This window comes from Drosophila grimshawi, unplaced genomic scaffold, assembly GCF_018153295.1.
Source record: "Drosophila grimshawi isolate 15287-2541.00 unplaced genomic scaffold, ASM1815329v1 contig_848, whole genome shotgun sequence".
Taxonomy (NCBI): Eukaryota; Metazoa; Arthropoda; class Insecta; order Diptera; family Drosophilidae; genus Drosophila; species Drosophila grimshawi.
In genome coordinates, this window is record NW_025063692.1 from 9,793,171 (window position 1) to 9,811,371 (window position 18,201).

Sequence of the window (18,201 nt, forward strand, 5' to 3'; positions counted from 1 at the left end):
GTACCACAAAAACAATTACCGTTAAAACACCGATATATCGTGAAAATAGGGACGACGAAAAGATAAATCGATACTAAGTACCGATACACGATATCGATATATCGATTACAATTTAATTCCGAGCTAAGTTGTTGAATTGCAAGGTTTTTTTTTAGTTGGCACGCGAAGCAAAGTAAACAAAGGACAAACGGGAATTGATAGCGACAAAAATGGCGCTAGCCATCATCAATAAACAGCCGTCTTTCATTGAGACGATACTCGGCGTGCCGTCGCCGCTGAAAAAACTGCGCTTGCAAGCGCCGGCAGCGCCAGCGGCGAGCAAAGCGAAACCAAAAGTCGAAAGAAAACTGCATGTGCTGGGACTGCTCGATCCCTATCTGCCCGCCAGCAACACCATTGGCGGCAGCAGCAGCAGCAGCAGCTGCACCAGCCACAGCAGCATTGCAGCCGTTGCCGGCACAAGCGCCAGTCAAACAGCACCAGCTGCAAGCAGCAGTGGACAGGCAAAGGAGCTGCTCGAGGTCCTGGTGAAGATCACCGATGAGATAACGTACGAGAATGTCCAGATAGCGGAGCTCAAGGAGTCAGCCGGCAAACTGTTTCAGCTATATCAGTTGCAGGATCGCGACAGCGACACCTCGCTGCGCGTCAAGCTGCTGGAGCTGCTCTCGGGCCTCGGCTGCGAATGCAGCACCGAAGAGTCTGTCGTGCTGATTATCGACTACTTCATCTATCTGCTGCGCAAGGAGACCTCGCAGAAGGTGCTCGCCCAGGGCATGATGTGCCTCTATCGCATTGGTCAGCAGCGGCGGCATCTGGTGCCGCTCGCCTACAACACCCAGGTGGCGCATCTGGCCAAGGAGTTGTTGCGCAGCGGATCGACGCATACGCAAAAGAATGCAATGCTCGTCATCGGACGCTTTGCCACCTGTCACGAGAGCGAGCGCCAATACGTCTGGAAGCTGGCCTTCTACATCGATTCCCAGGAGTCGGGTGTGCGCGCCCAGGCGCTCCATGCCTTGCTGACGCTGGGCGAACGTGGCGCCCATTTGCCGCCGGTGCTGTATAAGCGTGCCGTCGAGGCCATGAAGGATGACTACGAGTGTGTGCGCAAGGAGGCGCTCCGGCTGGTGCACATGCTCGGCAATCGGCATCCCGACTACATCCTGAGTGCGGAGCGTCAGCACGAGGATATTCGGATGATCGACGCGGCATTTAGCAAGGTGTGCGAGGCATTGTGTGATCTATCGCTGCAGATACGTGTCCTGGCTGCCGATCTGCTGGGCAGCATGACGGCGGTGAGCAGCGAATTCCTCAACCAGACGCTCGACAAGAAGCTGATGAGCAATCTGCGACGCAAGCGAAACGCCCACGAGCGTGGCGCCCGCCTGGTGACCAGCGGCGAATGGTCGTCGGGCAAACGCTGGGCAGACGATGCACCCCATGAGCATCTGGATGCACGCACCATTTCGTTGATTGCGAGCGGCGCATGCGGCGCCTATATCCATGGCCTGGAGGATGAGTTCCTCGAGGTGCGAACCGCTGCCGTTGGCTCCATGTGCAAGCTGGCCATGTCGCGGCCGGAGTTTGCGGTGACCAGTCTCGATTTTCTTGTCGATATGTTCAACGATGAGATCGAGGATGTGCGTCTGAAGGCCATCTACAGCCTGACGGCGATTGCCCGGCATATTGAGTTGCGTGAGGATCAGCTGGAGATAATGCTCGGCTCCCTCGAGGATTATTCGGTGGATGTGCGCGAGGGTCTCCACTTGATGCTCGGCGCCTGTCGCGTCTCAACGCAATCCTGCCTCCTCATGGTCGTCCAGAAGCTGCTCGATGTCCTTGCCAAATATCCGCAGGATCGCCATTCAACATACGCTTGCATGCGCAAAATTGGACAAAAGCATCCGCATCTGGTGATGGCCGTCACCGGCCATCTGCTCTATGTGCATCCGTTCTTCGAGACACCCGAACGGGATGTCGAGGATCCGGCCTACCTCTGTGTCCTCATACTGGTCTTCAATGCCGCCGAGCATCAGGTGCCCCTCATCAGTTTGCTGCCAACGGCAACGCATCGCCACTATGCCTATCTGAGGGACTCGATGCCGAAACTGGTGCCCCAGCTGCCCATTGAGGGCGCCTCCTCCACATCCACAACGAAGCGCATCGATGATGCTCTCCAAGCAGCCGGCAGCTCTGCCGAATATCTGCAGATGATTCTCAATCACATTGACGACATCTACACAAAAACCGATGAGCGCGTCGAGCTGCTCAAGACGGCTCAATTGAATCTTCAGGTTAGCTTCCAAAAATACTCTTCCATTTCTTCCTCTTGTTGCTTACTCGAATTAGAGCGGGAGCGATAGCATTGTATCATCTTCTATCTCGCTCTCAATGGTTTAGAAATTTTGGGATAATCATTTAATTTACATTTATAATAATTTGGTCGTGCTGGACTTTTACCAGTTCCATAAAACATGGCTCCAAAGATCATAGTTTCGTCTTTGGAAGCTTGATTCAAATCAATCTTTAAATGATGCACAAAATGACAAAGGATGTTGGACTTAGATGATACCATCCATCTATAATAAGAGTTTTTTCTTTGGTTTTCAGCGTCTGGGCGCCATCGACTCGGATATGTACGGTCCATCGAATTTCTTGGAGACGTTCCTCTCGGCCCAGATCCAGATCGAGCAGATGCAACACTGCGCCCGCACGCAACGTAGTCGAATACCGTTAAAGGAGTCACTGGCGGAACTGATACGCAACTGTTTGAAGCTGCAGCACACATTCTCCGGCCTGAACTATGGCGACATACTGCAGGTGAAGCAGCTCCGGCTGCGGGCCAGTGCCCTGCATCTGGTGCTGGTGGTGCGAGATAGATCGCAGAGTGCGCTCGGCCCGTGTCAGATGCTGTTGCAGACCGCTGGCGACATCAGCGGCTTTATGCGCAGCCGTGGACGCAGCAACTCTTTTGGGGAGCAGCAGACGCATCAGCAACAGCAGCAGCAGCTCCAGCAGCAGCTGCAGCTCAAACAGGAGGAGGGGGAGGAGATGAAGTCAACAATGATGCCGGAACAGGGACTTGCTGAGCCAGATAACTTTACGCGTACGCTGCTCTCCAAGCTGGACGCTCTAACGGATCCGAAGCCGGGCCGTGTATTCCGAGAGATATTGCCACTGGTGCAGCAGGCACCGCCATTGTCGCTGCCGCCGGCCAATGAGAAAATCCGTCGGTGCATGGCCAATATATTGGAGCCGTGTCCGTTGCAGTCGCAGGATAATGTGATCAAGGTGACCGCCGGGCTAATTGCCGCCGTGCCGTTCGTCGCCGAGATTGACAATCTGCTCGAGTCGCAGAAGGCGGACATGCGCATCAAGATCAAGTATCCGGATCAGCATATGCACACCGTGGTGCCGAAGCAAACCGACTTCAAACCGATCATGACCGAGCAGGGGGAGCACGAGACTAACGTCAGATTGCGCACAACCATCCTGCTCTCGCACAGCGTCTGGACGGAGGCATCGCTCGTTGAGATTCAGCTCTGCCTGGCCGTCAAGCCGGGCAGCGAACTGGAGATCTGTAAGCCAGCCAAGGTCCTGTTTGCCCCCAAGCCGGTACGCCGGGGTATTTAGCAAGGCAAACGATCAAAGAAATCGGCTCAGCGCCTCCGTTGACAAAGTGTAAATTATCAAAAAATAAAAGGAAAAACAATTAAACAAATACACCAATACCCAATTTAAGTATGTAATTTAATAAACGACGAAATAAACGTCGCTCTACAAATAACAAATATAATGTTTGTTAATGTTAAAAATGATCGCAACCTGTAAAAATATAAGAATTTAAATAAATTACAATTGCAGATCCTTTCAAGTAATCGATTTATGGCAACATACTTGATTTCATTATAAATCGAATGTATTGTTGCAAAACAGAAAAACATCTGTTTTGACGTAGGTCACGTTGTCGTCATCGATATATGTTTTAAAGAACAGCTAGTATATTCTTTTGCCGACTAATTATGAGCTGTCGCAATAAAACACATGCAGTTTAGCAATAAGAAATTAGTTTTAGTTTTTGCATTTGTTTTATAATGAGTAAGATTTGAGTATCGATACTATCGATATACAAAAGTCATCAAGAAATACCAAATCTGTCTCGTAATCGTAGTGCGTAGTACGCGACCAAAAGCTAACGCGATTAATTGAAAGCGGAAAAGCAAAGCAAAGCTAAGCTAAAACGTGCACTGCATATTACGAAATTGCAGCAGCCAGTTGAACCAGCCTGCTGACTGCCTGCAATTTCACAAAATTCATTTCAAATTAAAGTAAAAGACTACAAGCCACATAAAATGTGCATATTTAGAAATAGTGTTTGTTGTATACATATAACTGACTGCCTGCGTGCGTCTGTATGTGTGCCTGTATGTGTATGTGTGTGTGCGTGCAGCTGAGTGATGTTAAATTGTCTCTTGCTTGTATAATTCATCAGCTGCCTGCTGTGGTCGCTTGTCCAGTCTCCGTTTTTCATGTAGGAAGTGCAAAAAGGCATTTGTTAAAAAAAAAAAAATATATATATATATATATATAAACTCACATACATCCATGCATTGCATGGCATACATATATATATAAATATATATATACATACATATTTATATATATATCTGTATATATATATATATACATACATATATTATTATATATATGTATAAATGTATGCATGCGCATGTGGGATATATGTAGAAGAAAAGAGAGAGAAAGAAAAGTGTATAAGAAACGAGACACAACAAAACAATGTTAAGCTCGCAATAATAAAAATGTTCATTTATTAACAGAGCTGTATGTGTGTATGTATGTGTGTGTGTTTGTGTGTGTAGGTCTGTATGTGTTACTATAGCCGAGTGATTGTGCACATGTGTGTGTGTGTGTGTGTATGTGTGTGTGAGTATGTTTGCAGAATCTGGCTAGTTGCAGTTGCAGTTGTTGTCTGCCAAGTATAATGTATAAATGTATTTACATGCATATGTGTATGTGTGTATATATATATATATATATATTTGTATATAGGTGAACATGTATTGCGTTTCAAGCTGAATTTTTTCATAATTTTTTTCTCGTGCTTGAGTGTGTGTGTGTTTTCTTTTTGTACTGTTTATCGAAAAATTTGAATGCCGTTTTGTGGGTTGCTGCTGCTGCTGTTGCCACTGATGTTGTCATGCGCTCTCTCGCTCGCTCTCACACATTGTCATGTCATTTGCGTGTGTTTTGTTTTTGTTTTGCTGCCAATTCTAGCCACTGAGAGCAGCAGCAGAAACATTAGCAACAACTGCAGTTGAACAACAGCAACAATAACGAGAGCAACAGTTGCACGTTAAAATACTTTTGCTTTTTGTTTTTTGTTTTATTTGTGAATAGCTTGTGCTTGAATTGTCAGATGAGAAACTTTGCATTCGAGCAAACAGAAAATCGAATCAGTTTGTTATTCATACAATACATCAGTGCGTGCAGTCGATATTTCGGAGAGAAAAAAAAATCACAAACACAAAAAACTCAATTATTTGAAATATTTTCATTCATTTGTTTAGTAGCAAAATTGAAGACAACCCAATCCGAATGCAACCAGCAAAAACATCAGCAGCAACAACAAGCAATAGAAATCGCAACAAGAACAACAACTATAATAATAATAACAACAACAAATTACAGCAAGAGCCAAGGACACACATACATTGACACGACTGGCACAAGAGGGATAGAAAGAGTGGGAGAGCGAGCAAAGATAGAAAGAAAAAAAGGTTCGACTGCTCTCACTTACCGAAAGGAAGAACACACAACTGAAAGTGAAGTGAAATAAGCAACAACACAAGCAGCAACAGTAACAATAACTGATATGGATCGTTACGATATGGAGGATGTTGTTGTTGCACCACCGGCCGAACACGACGGCACCTCGCCATTAAAGGAATGGCGCCTCAAATTCCAGGCTGGCACATTGACACGCAACGATATCATCTGGTACATAAAGACGGAAGCGCCCAACTATTTCGGTTTCCTAACTGTAATGGAAACAGGTGAGTGAGCGAGTAAGAGAGAGAGAGAGAGAGAGTGACGTTTATTTCTAGCTTACTTAGACGTAGTTTAAACTTAAGTAAAGTTTGTATGTGATGTACATGCAAACATGAAACAGTTGTTCATTGGTACATTGGTACATTTGTACATTTGTACATTGGTACATTTATCTATTATTCATTGGCAAACTGGAGCCGTGCTCTTGAATTTGTTGCTGCTGCTGTCATTGAAAACAACACACGATTTATTTATTTATGTGTACACGCATATATATATATAATATATATATGCCATTTTGTTTTTGTGTTTTTCTGTATTACATACTATTTTTATGTTGTTGCTATTGTGTTATTGTTGTCTATTGTATATCCGCAAATTTTCGCTGTATCGTTTCGTTTTTCCTTTCATTGGACGAGTTGATTGCACGATTCGGCTTGTCTACATTACCTGTCTCACCTTCTATGCAGCGCCTGCAACAACAACAGCAGCAACAACAACGAGAACAATAACAATAGCAACAACAACCTTGCCTAGCAACAATAACAAAACTAGTTTTGTGCCACATTCCGTTAGTGTAATGTACATCGTTGTCTGTGCTTGAATTCACTTTGTTTTATTTATTTATTATTATAATTAAATAAATAAATATTGTTATTCCATTCCATAACTGCAGCAGGCGTCTTCAAGTAGCTCAATTTCAGGCACAATTTACAATTTGCAGCTTGCAAATTCGAATCGAATTACATATTTGACTTTTCCACATGGTTTAACTTCAATAGTTGTATCTATAGATATCGAGAAATGCTAGAAGGGATCTATATATATATAGTTACAGTCAGAAGTTATTTTAGATGGTATCAGCTGGTCGATAACGCTTTTACCTCAATTACTCAGCAAACCCCAAAGTTTGTCAAAGCTATCAGCGGATCATATTTGTATTTATCAGCAGTCAGCTGCAGTCAGCATTGTTATCATCATCGTCAGTGTCTTCGAAGTGACGTGGCCAGTTCCGCAATTTCCAGAAACCGTCCTTGTGTCCGGCTGACACATTTTGGTGATCGTCCGTCCGTCCGCCGCCCATAAATCAAGAAGTCAGAAGAAGTCTTCTGTTCTGTATGAGGTCGATTGCCAGCGCATATTTTGCATTTCCTTCTTTGTTGTATTTCTTGTTGTTTTTGATTTTTCTCTTTTTTGGATAATAATTTCTGAGATTTTCTTGTTGTCGGAGCTGTCAGAAAACGCAATTAAGAGTTGAGACGCCACCTACCGGATATTAACGTGTCAATACAGTGCTGGTCACAGAAATGTGTCAACTCTGAACAAAACTAAGTAAACCAATTGTAAAATGGTATTAGTTTGACACAAATTGGTATTAATACACTGGCATGCCAGATGTGTTTTAGTTAATTGCTGAGCATTTGCAAATAAACAAAAGTTGAAGAAACTTATCAAATATAAAACAGATAAGATATTTGTGTATTTGTCATAGAATGCAAACAGTTTGTCTTTATTTCGCACTCAATATTCGTTCACTTTTGGCTATTTCAAAGCAATATTTGATATTCCCATTGACCTTATTACCATATATCCTAGTCGGAGCACGGATTCTGCTCAATTGGATCAATGAATCGTTTACCTGTATAATAATAATAAATGGAACACTTATTTTGACCAATAGTGTAAATGTATATATATATATATATATCGATATCCGCACTGGCAGCCTTGGCAATCGAACGGAACATCGCAACGCCTCGGAGCAAATGAGGATTTTCCAGACGTTCCTTTGTTCCCGTCTGTCTGTACATATATTCATTATATATATATAAGTCAACTATATATATATATTATGTGTGTACGTTTTAAGTGTACAAGTGCATAATGCTGATAGCCTATGGCGATTGTAGACAAACCCCCTTCGCTTCGCCTCCTGCCCCTTTTAGTTGTCGCACTTATTTGGAGGAAAGCTCAATGTGCACTTTACTTAAATTATATCAATTGAAATGTAATTTGTAATTTGTAATTTGTAGCTAATGCTTTCTTCTCTTATCTCTATCATCTCACTTTCTCTCTCACTTTTCGATGTATCTAAACAATATGTGCTGTGATACGACCTTGACCCCTATTTTTATGGCGATCTCAACGAGATCGATTCGAGTCGATTCGATTCGATTTCGTTTCGATTCGTTTCGATTCGATCTCGATTCAATTTCATTGCCTCGTTTTGCTCGTTTGCTGAAGGTTTTTTGCTCATTTTTTGTTTGTTGTATGTCTTCTAACCATAATATCAATAAAACGTTAGTTGTTAATTGTGTGCTAGTTTGGCTTTGGAACCGAGTCTTGGATTACTCTTGCTGCGGTCGCCTCACACACACAGACCAACTAAAAGCATTCTGGTTTTGTTCCAAGTTTGGCAAGGGTATTTGATCGTCGGCGATGATGACTGACGAATACATGAATGTTTAGTCTTGTTTTGATCGTCTTTGTTTGGCTTTTGCACAAATGTCAACTAATTGTTTATTACGCTGGCCAGTTTAACAAACCAGTTTGTGCAAAAGCACACTTTTTATGCAGTCCCACTTTTAAAGCCGTCTGTTGCCCGATTAATAATATTATTTAAATAAATATTAGTCATTGGTTTCTAGCAACAAAATCATTATGCATTTTTGCATTGAAAACCTCACGCGATACTCTTTATCAAATTGTTTAAGTTTAAAAAGATTATACTAAATAATTGGAAAAAGTTTGTCAAGTTTCAACAATTTTGATTGGAATTGTTGCAAAAAATTAATAGTTTTATTATTTTTCGACGCTCAAAACCATAAAATCGGAAGTGAAACACTTGAAATAGTTGACTTATATATATATATATATATATATATATATTTATATTTACAATAGCATTTCCTAGAAGTTAATTTCCTGATAAAATACAAAATTTCCACATACTTTGTGTTTATTTAAATGTATTTATTCTATTCTGTTGCTGTTTCTGTTTTGTTCTTTTTCATTTTTCTCAATTTGTATGTTTTATATTATTTTGCCCAAAATTTGTATTTACTTTTGTGCTTTTAATTTAATTTAATTACTATTTGTTTTCGTTCTTTTTCCTATTATTGCAGATGGACCAACTTGTGAGTAACAAAACGCTCAACAGCAGCAATCCAAAAATATAACACACAAGTTTCCGATTACACACGACTATTAACCCCTTATCTGATCTGACCATACAAATAACAACTTTCTCTCTATTGCTCTCCATAAACCCATAAAATAATAACTTAGTCTATTTGAAATCAATCAATAATCAGTATTCGAATAGCAGAATTTCACAAATTGATATCACTTTTTGGTCGGTTCATTTTATACAACGTCATTTCATATCTTACATGAATGACGTCAGATTATTATTAATTGCAAATTATTATTCAAATGTGAGCATAAGCCGCAAGCGTGACTTAATTCCTTAGATCATGATTCATTTTGGCTAGATTTTCAAGCACAAACCCAAAGCGAACCAAATCTCTACGCTACACATATCGAATAAGTTCACTCGATTACTGCCAGAACAGCCTAGAACATTAAGTGGGATTCATTTTCATTTTCATTTTTAATTTGTTTTTTTTTTTTTAGCAGTTGTCCGATTTTGTCCCATTAAATCAGAGAGCTAAATTATTCGCATTATTCTTTAATTATCTTATTATTTTTATGTCAACAAAAAATCCCCATTTTATTTGAAAATACTCGAAAATATTCGATTGCTAAGAGTAATTTGTAATTTGTGAAACAACAACAACAACAACATCAACAAAACCCAAATACTAATTACAGTGAAATGCATGTTCAAAGAGTCATTGGCCAAGGAGGAGATCATCGACGTCATTGTCGAGTTCATGTTGAACGAGAATCCGGTGACGGCACTCGAGAAGCTCCGAATGGAGGGCAACACGGCCACCGTTTGTGGCAAGGTGTTCAAAAACGGTGAGCCCACCTACAGCTGCCGCGAATGTGGCGTCGATCCGACCTGTGTGCTCTGCGTCAATTGCTTTAAGCGTTCGGCGCATCGCTTTCACAAATATAAAATGTCCAGTTCCGGTGGCGGTGGCTGTTGCGATTGCGGTGACGATGAGGCCTGGAAGCGTGATCAATACTGTGAACTGCATCTGGTGAGTAATGCAATCCATATATATATATGTATATATCATATATCATATCATATCTTCTTATCTGCCCTTTGTTTCGTTCAGGCGAACAGCAAGAATCCGTTCGAGAGCGAAATCATAACCAGTGCCGTACTGGAACGAGCCGAAATTTGTTTTAGCGCCATTTTGGCGTTCTGTGTCAACTATCTGGAGATTGAGCCGAATGCGAGTCTACAGTGTTTGGATGGTGAACTGGATGGGGCCAGCTTCTGTACGGTGCTGTACAACGATGAATCGCACACGTTCGATCAGGTGATAAATACGCTGACAAAGATCGCCCGGTGCCGTCACAAGGATGCCATGGAGATTGTGGCGGCAATTGATCGTGAGGGTCGTGCCGTTGTCAAATGCGATACGTTCAAGGAGTGCAATGACCTCAAAACGGCCATCGAAAATCAAAATATACCGCCGAACGGCGTGCTAACGAATGCCCGGCACAGTCCATCGTTGCGCACCTCGGTGCTGAATATTAATTCGGTGGCATGCCAACAGTTTGCACTGCAGTTGCTCAGTTGGTTCCAGGAGTTCCTTGTGCGTCACTATCTATTCCGTAAGACGTTCGCATCGCTGGTGCAGCAGAAGAACGAATCCTACTGCATACGCCACATACTCGAATACGATGTGAAACTGTGGAAGACGGCACGCACATGCTGGCATCGCCTACTCATCTCTGGCATGCTCATGGAGTACGAGAATAAAGTGGTGTTCGCCCAGGAGTTCTCGCGTCGCTATGCCAGCATTGTTGAGGAGTTCATCAACGATGATCACGATCATTCGTTCTCGATCGTATCGCTGAGCGTTCAACTGTTCACGGTGCCAACGATTTCGCATTATCTGATCGCCAGAGAGGGCATCTTTGACAAGTTGCTGCACACGTTCTATCACGTTGCCATCGAGAAGTTTATTCACAATCGTAAATTGCATTTTAGCAAGGATATTGCCAGCATGACGTTCTTCAAGCGTGCCAATTACATACTCTACGATTTGCGTTATTTGCTCAGCATCAAGCCGGAATTGATCAGTGGTGATTTGCGCCGCGGTTTCCTTGAAGGTTAGTTATCCCAATCCATCCCATTCCATCTCTCTCTTACTCTCTCTCTCTCTCTCTCTCTCTATCCCTCTTTCTCACTCATAGGCTGTAAGGCTCTGATGCGTGTGCTGAATGTGATGCAGGGCATGGAGTCGATAACACGACAAGTTGGCCAACATATGGACTATGAGCCGGAATGGGAGTGTGCATTCAATTTGCACATCAAGCTGGCCTCAACCATATCCCAGGTGATCGATTGGGCATCCAGTGATGCCAAATTGTTGCGCAAATTGTACAAGATGACGGTGCGGGCGCTGGTGAACAACAGTTTCATTGTGGGCAGCCAGGATGTGGAGCCACGCGAAGTCGCCGGTCATATTGCCAATTGTCTACTATATGATGTGTCCAAGCGTCCGGTTTCGATACACTTGCCGCTGTCACGCTTCTATGCCGGCATCTATCTCCATTTGGGTGCACACGATTTGACATACGACATGCTGCTCGCCGAGGCGGAGACAATCAATCTGAAATTGACGCCGCGCGAGATTATTGAGCCGGTGCTGTGCACCCAAGCCATGACTGCCCAGGTCGCCGCGGGAATGTGGCGTCGCAACGGTTACTCGCTGCTGCATCAGCTCTATTTCTATAGAAATGTTCGGTGTCGCGTCGAGATGCTGGACAGGGATATTGTTTGCCTACAGATTGGTGCCTCGCTCATGGAGAGCAATGAGTTTCTCATCCATATGCTAAACAAATTTGATATGATCGAATGGGCACGACCCAATTACGATACGGGTCTGCCCCAGAAGTTGGCGGAGGATGAGCTAAATCGCCAGAAGGCGATGACCGATGAGTTCCTTGAGCTGCTAATTATCATTATTGGCGAACGCTGGATGCCGGGCGTATCATTTGTCACTGAGGAGGATCGCCTCCGCAAGGAGATCATACAGCTACTGTGCACCAAATCTTATTCGCACTCGGAACTGTCGCGTGCTCTGCCAGACTGCAACGGTGGCAGCAATGACAGCATCATCGAGCATGTCATCAAAACGGTGGCCACCTTCAAGAAGCCCATCGGCTCCGAAAGCAAGGGCGTCTATGAGATGAAGGAGCATCTGTACGATGAGTTCAACGTTTACTTCTATCACTACACCAAGGAGGACAAGTCCAAGGCCGAGGAGCAACAGCGCGAACGTTGCAAATTCAAAAAGGAGCTCGTCTGCTGCCCGCCACCAATGCTGCCACAGCTGACGCCGGCCTTCACGTAAGTCCAAGAGCGCTCTCCAAAAAAACATGCTAGTTTTACTAATTAACTATCCCCATCTTGATCCGACAGCTCCATGGCAAACATTTTGCAGTGCAACGTGTTCCTCAGCATCACCGCAATTGTCATGGATCGTGCGCTGGACTCGCGCAGCCGCTCCTTCACGGAGAGTCATCTACAGAAGGTAGTCAAAAGTTTGGATATAATTTGAATTAAATTTCTAATCACAATTTTAATTTGTTCAGGTGCTGCATCTGCTGGGCTTTGCCATTCAGGAGGAGCTCAGCGAGCATTATCCGTTCCTCAGCTTCTATGAGCGATCGCAGACGTTTAACGTGCTCCAAAAACTGGAGGAGCTCGCGCGTTGTCCAGACGTGAGTGTGCCAAAACTTCAATTTGCTTGTGATCAGAGTAATCCTAATTGTTCGCTTTCAGCTGGAGGCACATCACGACTTTGTGCTGTGGACCATTAAGCGTTTCAAGCAGCTGCAGGCTAAGCAGGCGCCCAACATTACATCGACGTCAGCAGCAGCAGCAGCGGCGGCGGCAACAGGATCATCATCATCATCATCATCGGCAGCTACCTCTTCGAGTGGCACACACGAACATGGGGGCGCTGATCAGCCGCTCACATCCGAGCAGCAGGCACGCCTCGAAAAGGAGAATCGTTCACGTTTGGCTGCCGAGCGTCGCGCAAAGATTATGGCCCAAATGCAGAATGCCCAAAAGTCATTTATGAAATCGAATGCTGAAATGTTTGCCAGCACCACAGAAGAGGCCACAGCAGCAGCGGCGACAGCAGCAGCGGCGACAGCCTCGAAACCGAGCAGCGATACACCGATGGACTGGGATGATATCGCCGAATCGTTAGAGGAGCAGGGCGCTGCCGCTTTGCTGCCGGAAACAAGCCGAACAGTTGCCTGCCTGGGGGAACGACGACGCCATTATGAGGCGGTCGACATCAGATTTAAGTGTATACTCTGCTTCGAGGACTGCAGCATCAGCAGCAGTGGACCACCGTTGGTCAGCTCGGCGTTTGTGCAAACATCGCGTGTGATTTACACAACGCCCAGCGCGGAGGGTCGACGACCGGCGCTGCACGTTAGTTGCTGCGGTCACGTTATGCACTATATCTGCTGGAAGGAGTACTACAGCAGCGAGGAGTCCAAGGAGTTGCGACGCCCGCAACGGAATCGGGTGCCGCTCAACCAGGCACAAAACGTTGAGTTCCATTGCCCCTATTGTCGCACCCTCAGCAACACTGTGCTGCCCGTCAGCGATGCGTTGCAAAAGTTCTCGCCACCGTCGGTGCCAACGTCTGGGAACTTTATGCCGCTGGACAACTTTGTGGAGACGCTGCGCATGGCCAGCGAGCTGGCATTGGCCGAAAGCGCAACCACCACAATTGACAACATGGCGCACTTCGATCTAAGCGCACAGATCATACAAAAGCCGACGCTCCATGCCAACTTTACGGACGTAGTGGGCTCGTTCCACGGCGCACTCCGCAACGCCATGCAGAGCCAGCTGCAAGGTCAGCGCTCGAGGGATTCACCAAATGCGACCGACAGCGATTTGGAGACGGTCTCGCTGCTCTGGGACACCTGCTGCTATACGCTGCAGGCGCTCGAGGTGTATCAGTATGCCACACAGAAGCCGCTGAAGGCCGAGATGCCGATGCGGCATCAGAGCTGTGCCAGCTATTTGGTGCGCGCCTGCGCCCTCTACTCATCCAATCTGACAGAGTCGCAGATTAGTAACCAGAGGAAACAGGGTGTCCAACTGTACGACACCATTTTCAACCAGAAGGGCAACAGTGTCCTCGAATGGGACTGTTTCCGCATGCTCGTCCAGCTCAACTTTACGGTGCCGAACCTCTTGATTGCCTCTGACGGTAAGTCCTTTACATCCTTATGACAGCCAACCAATTCTAGCACGAGTAAATCGATCAGCTAATCACCTTAAAAGAAATGTTTAATTTATTATTTGAAGCTACCTTTTTTGATTTGATTTTCACTTATAGCTTTATGTTTATTTGCAAAGAAAAATCAAATTTGAGTTCAGTCAGTAAAAAAGTAATGAATTTCAGCTTGTAACAATTGCAATTCAATAAGTATATGTTTGATAGCGCCTTAATTAAAGATGTGCTGTTCACAATCACAATCAATTTAATCACAATATCACAGTAGAGCTTCACTAACATATACTCCAATTATTTGCAGAACGCAAGACGATGTTACCGTGCGGCAGCATGTTTGACTTTTACATACTGCAGACATGTTTCCTGGCCAACATGACCAAGGCGATCATATTATTTGACTTGGAAAAGGAGCAGGCGCGTCGCCGGGACATCGATGAGGAGCAGCAGTATGTCGATCAGCTGCCAACGAATATCAGGGACAACATGACAACCTTCTACTGTAATCACAATCTGGCCTGGCTGAGCTTATCGCGCCAGCAGAATGACAGCGAACAGTTAAGCGTGCCCACGACAATGTTGGCGCATCTGGTGAAGTACGTCCCACGCCAGATGAGCTCGTTTCTGCGGTGCGCGTGTCTATTTTATCGGTGCATCACCGATGTTGATTTCCCCGATAGCTTTCCCACTGATCAGCCGGATCGCTTTGAGCTGATGTGCCAGTATCTGGGCCTGGATGCCCAGTTGGGCGTTTACTTTGACATGGAATCGGTGTATCCGACAATTATGCAGAGCTTCGCCTCGCATCCGCACATCAGTGGCCAGTTCCTCGACTGTCAAGCCAATAAATCATCATCATCGATGACGCCCAGATGAGCCGACGGCATCTTCGCAATCGAAATCGCCAACGATAGTGCCATGCCAGCGTCCGTTGCCGCATCTGGTTACGCTCTACGAGGACTACAGTGATCTCATCAACAGCGTCTCGGACATCTTCTGTCCAAACAATGAGCGCGAGGAGATGAAAACGCCGACAATGTGCTTAATATGCGGCACCATGCTCTGCGGCCAGTCATACTGCTGCCAGCCGGAATTGGGCAGACAACAGGTCGGCGCATGTACGCATCATGCCCACTTCTGTGGCGCCGAGGTGGGCATCTTTTTGCGCATTCGCGACTGTCAGGTTGTGTATCTGAGCCCGGCGAAGGGATGCTTCCTGCAGCCACCGTATCTGGATGAGTACGGTGAAACGGATCAGGGATTGAGACGCGGCAATCCGCTGCGTCTGTACAAGCCCGCCTACGATCGCATCTATCTGCAGTGGCTGGGACACAATCTGCACGAGGAGATCGCCCGTCTCAATGAGAATGCGAGTGTGACCGTTACGCAGTGGCAACACATGTAGTCCGTAGCATGCAGCTGCGCCCCCAAACAACAAATTTAACTAACATATTATACATAAAATGCAGCATAGTTCGATGATGACAATTGCAGTTACAGTCAATGTGATTATTACATACTAAAATTAGGAGAGCATATTATAATACGTTTAAGCATTTTACAACAACTTGTGCTGTGTGCGCCTCAACCACCACAACACTTATCCGATCCCCTAACTTACCTACTTACCTATCCACTATCCACTACTCACTACCCACTACCCACTCCCCCCTCATCCCAATAATTCAAATAATACAGATTGACACACACACACACACACACACACACGAATACTTATATACTTGAATACTGAAAAAGCAAAAACAAGCACTTTATCGCCCTACCAGCACCCAGACCCTGTGTTGCTTGTTTGCCTGTTGTTCTCTTATATATTTATGTATATACAATAAATATACATAAACATATAATATATATATATATATATATATATATATGTATATATATATATATATGTATATATATATATTTGCGTACAACGTTTATCGATTTTTTTCTTCTATTTTATTTAAACACGTTTTTTTCCCAATTTTTTTTGTTTTTCTTTGTAATATTAAACGAAAGTTGTAGATAAATTTGATTAGCAGACCGATCGGTTGTTGCTCCCCTAGTTGTTATATTTAATACGATGGAATTAAAACAATTGCAGCACAGACATCAGGCATTAGCTATATATATATATATATATGAAGAAAAAAACAACAGATCCACCGTCCCTGAGCAGTAGAAGAAGACCATTCGAGTTTGTCGAGACCCGCTTAAGAAACAGAAATCAAAGCAATGTTGCCACTTTGGTTGTTGTTAATTGCGATCGTTTGTTTGTTTCTTTGTTTTTGGCGCCAACGGATTCTTAGATTATACTGTATATAAAAACTGTCTCATTTGTAATCGATGAAAATGTAATCTGTAAACTGCAATCTACTCTGCTTGGAGCAATCTGATAACAATTATGATAAAGGCGGCGGCGTGTTGTGAAATGCAAATGTTGTCCCTGATATTTAGTTTGTATCATATATATATATATATATATATATATATATATGCGCCCATACACATATGTATGAGGCGCTTACTAAATTTCCAATTTTATAAATGTATATATTAATATATGTATATATATATGCATATACATTTGTGAATCGTGTGTGAGCAATAGTTGCCTTTCCATAAACAATGCCCCCTTTCTTCCTTACCCCACTTATATATTGCATGCCACATGCCACCCACACGCAACTAATCGGGAACATATATGTATATCGGTTCAAGCATTCAATAAATTGGCCAAGGCATCAGAATGGGTGACAAGAAGCAATTCTAATAGCAACAAGAACATCAACAACATGTAGAAAAAGTAACAGCAGCGTCAGACATACTAAAATAGTCGAGTCATCTTCACTTTACCAATATACTTACACCTATACAAATATAATGTATATATATATAATGTATATATATATATATATATTTATATATATATAATGTATGCGCATACACACACATGCACTACACACCCACAGACACAATTCTTTTTATGTATTGTACAACAAACAAAAACGTTAATTATTGTATTTGAAATTAAAAAACAAAAAGAAAATATGAAGAGAATGAAGAAATTTCATATATTCGATTGTGAGTAAAAACAACCGACAACAAATAAATGCAACATTTGCTACATTTTTTGATGATATCGAATATAATTGCCGACAATTTACATTGTTTACATCAAAAAAGAACAAAAAACAATGGATTGGATTAGCTAAGGTTAGTTGAAATTTGATCGACAGACAAGTCTTGGATCATTGGAGCATTACTCGAAATTGACAAATCCAAATGTGAAAATGTTTGTCAAGCTTGGAAAATGGTTGAGCTTTTCACAGAGCTGGGTTTGTACTCTTGAAAACACACACACATTTTCAAGTACTTATAAAACTTAACATGTTAACATAAATAAAATTCATATTTTCTGATACAGGATTTGAATGTTTGCTATTTGAATTTGTTACAATACATATAATGCTACAACTACTATCATCGCCAGGCACAATTGCATTCAGCTTGTAAAATATTGCAACAGTTTATTAGTAATACGTACCCGGGATTGGAAGCCTCTTCCAAATGCAGTCAGCAGACATCTCTTAAGCTACTTTCTAATTAGAAGTTGACGTCGACTAGTCCATAAACTATGTATATATATATATATATTCTTGATCAGCATTACTAGGCGATGTTCGTCTGTCTCTTTGGGAACTTCTCC

General features: G+C 43.6%; 2 protein-coding genes across 4 annotated transcripts; both read left to right on the forward strand.

Annotated features, from left to right (window-relative positions):
- The first annotated feature begins 98 nt into the window (after window positions 1-98).
- LOC6565735 (integrator complex subunit 4) lies at window positions 99-3,726 on the forward strand. Its single transcript, XM_001992375.2, has 2 exons — window positions 99-2,297; window positions 2,614-3,726. The coding sequence occupies exons 1-2, from the start codon at window positions 210-212 to the stop codon at window positions 3,634-3,636; spliced, it is 3,111 nt and encodes a 1,036-aa protein (XP_001992411.1). The 5' UTR covers window positions 99-209; the 3' UTR covers window positions 3,637-3,726.
- A 497-nt stretch (window positions 3,727-4,223) lies between these two features.
- LOC6565951 (E3 ubiquitin-protein ligase UBR1) lies at window positions 4,224-16,204 on the forward strand. 3 transcript variants are annotated; one of them, XM_043215963.1, is made up of 10 exons: window positions 4,224-4,331; window positions 5,713-6,077; window positions 9,198-9,209; window positions 9,907-10,241; window positions 10,323-11,328; window positions 11,413-12,571; window positions 12,644-12,755; window positions 12,817-12,945; window positions 13,007-14,465; window positions 14,794-15,422. In XM_043215963.1, exons 2-10 carry the CDS (start codon window positions 5,897-5,899, stop codon window positions 15,363-15,365), a joined length of 4,965 nt encoding a protein of 1,654 aa, XP_043071898.1. In that variant the 5' UTR covers window positions 4,224-4,331; window positions 5,713-5,896; the 3' UTR covers window positions 15,366-15,422. The 3 variants fall into 3 exon arrangements, with proteins under 3 accessions (XP_043071898.1, XP_043071900.1, XP_043071899.1); XM_043215965.1 differs by lacking the exon at window positions 4,224-4,331 and having other exon boundaries at window positions 5,684-6,077; window positions 14,794-15,329; window positions 15,367-16,204; XM_043215964.1 differs by lacking the exons at window positions 4,224-4,331; window positions 9,198-9,209 and having other exon boundaries at window positions 5,684-6,077.
- Window positions 16,205-18,201: the final 1,997 nt, after the last annotated feature.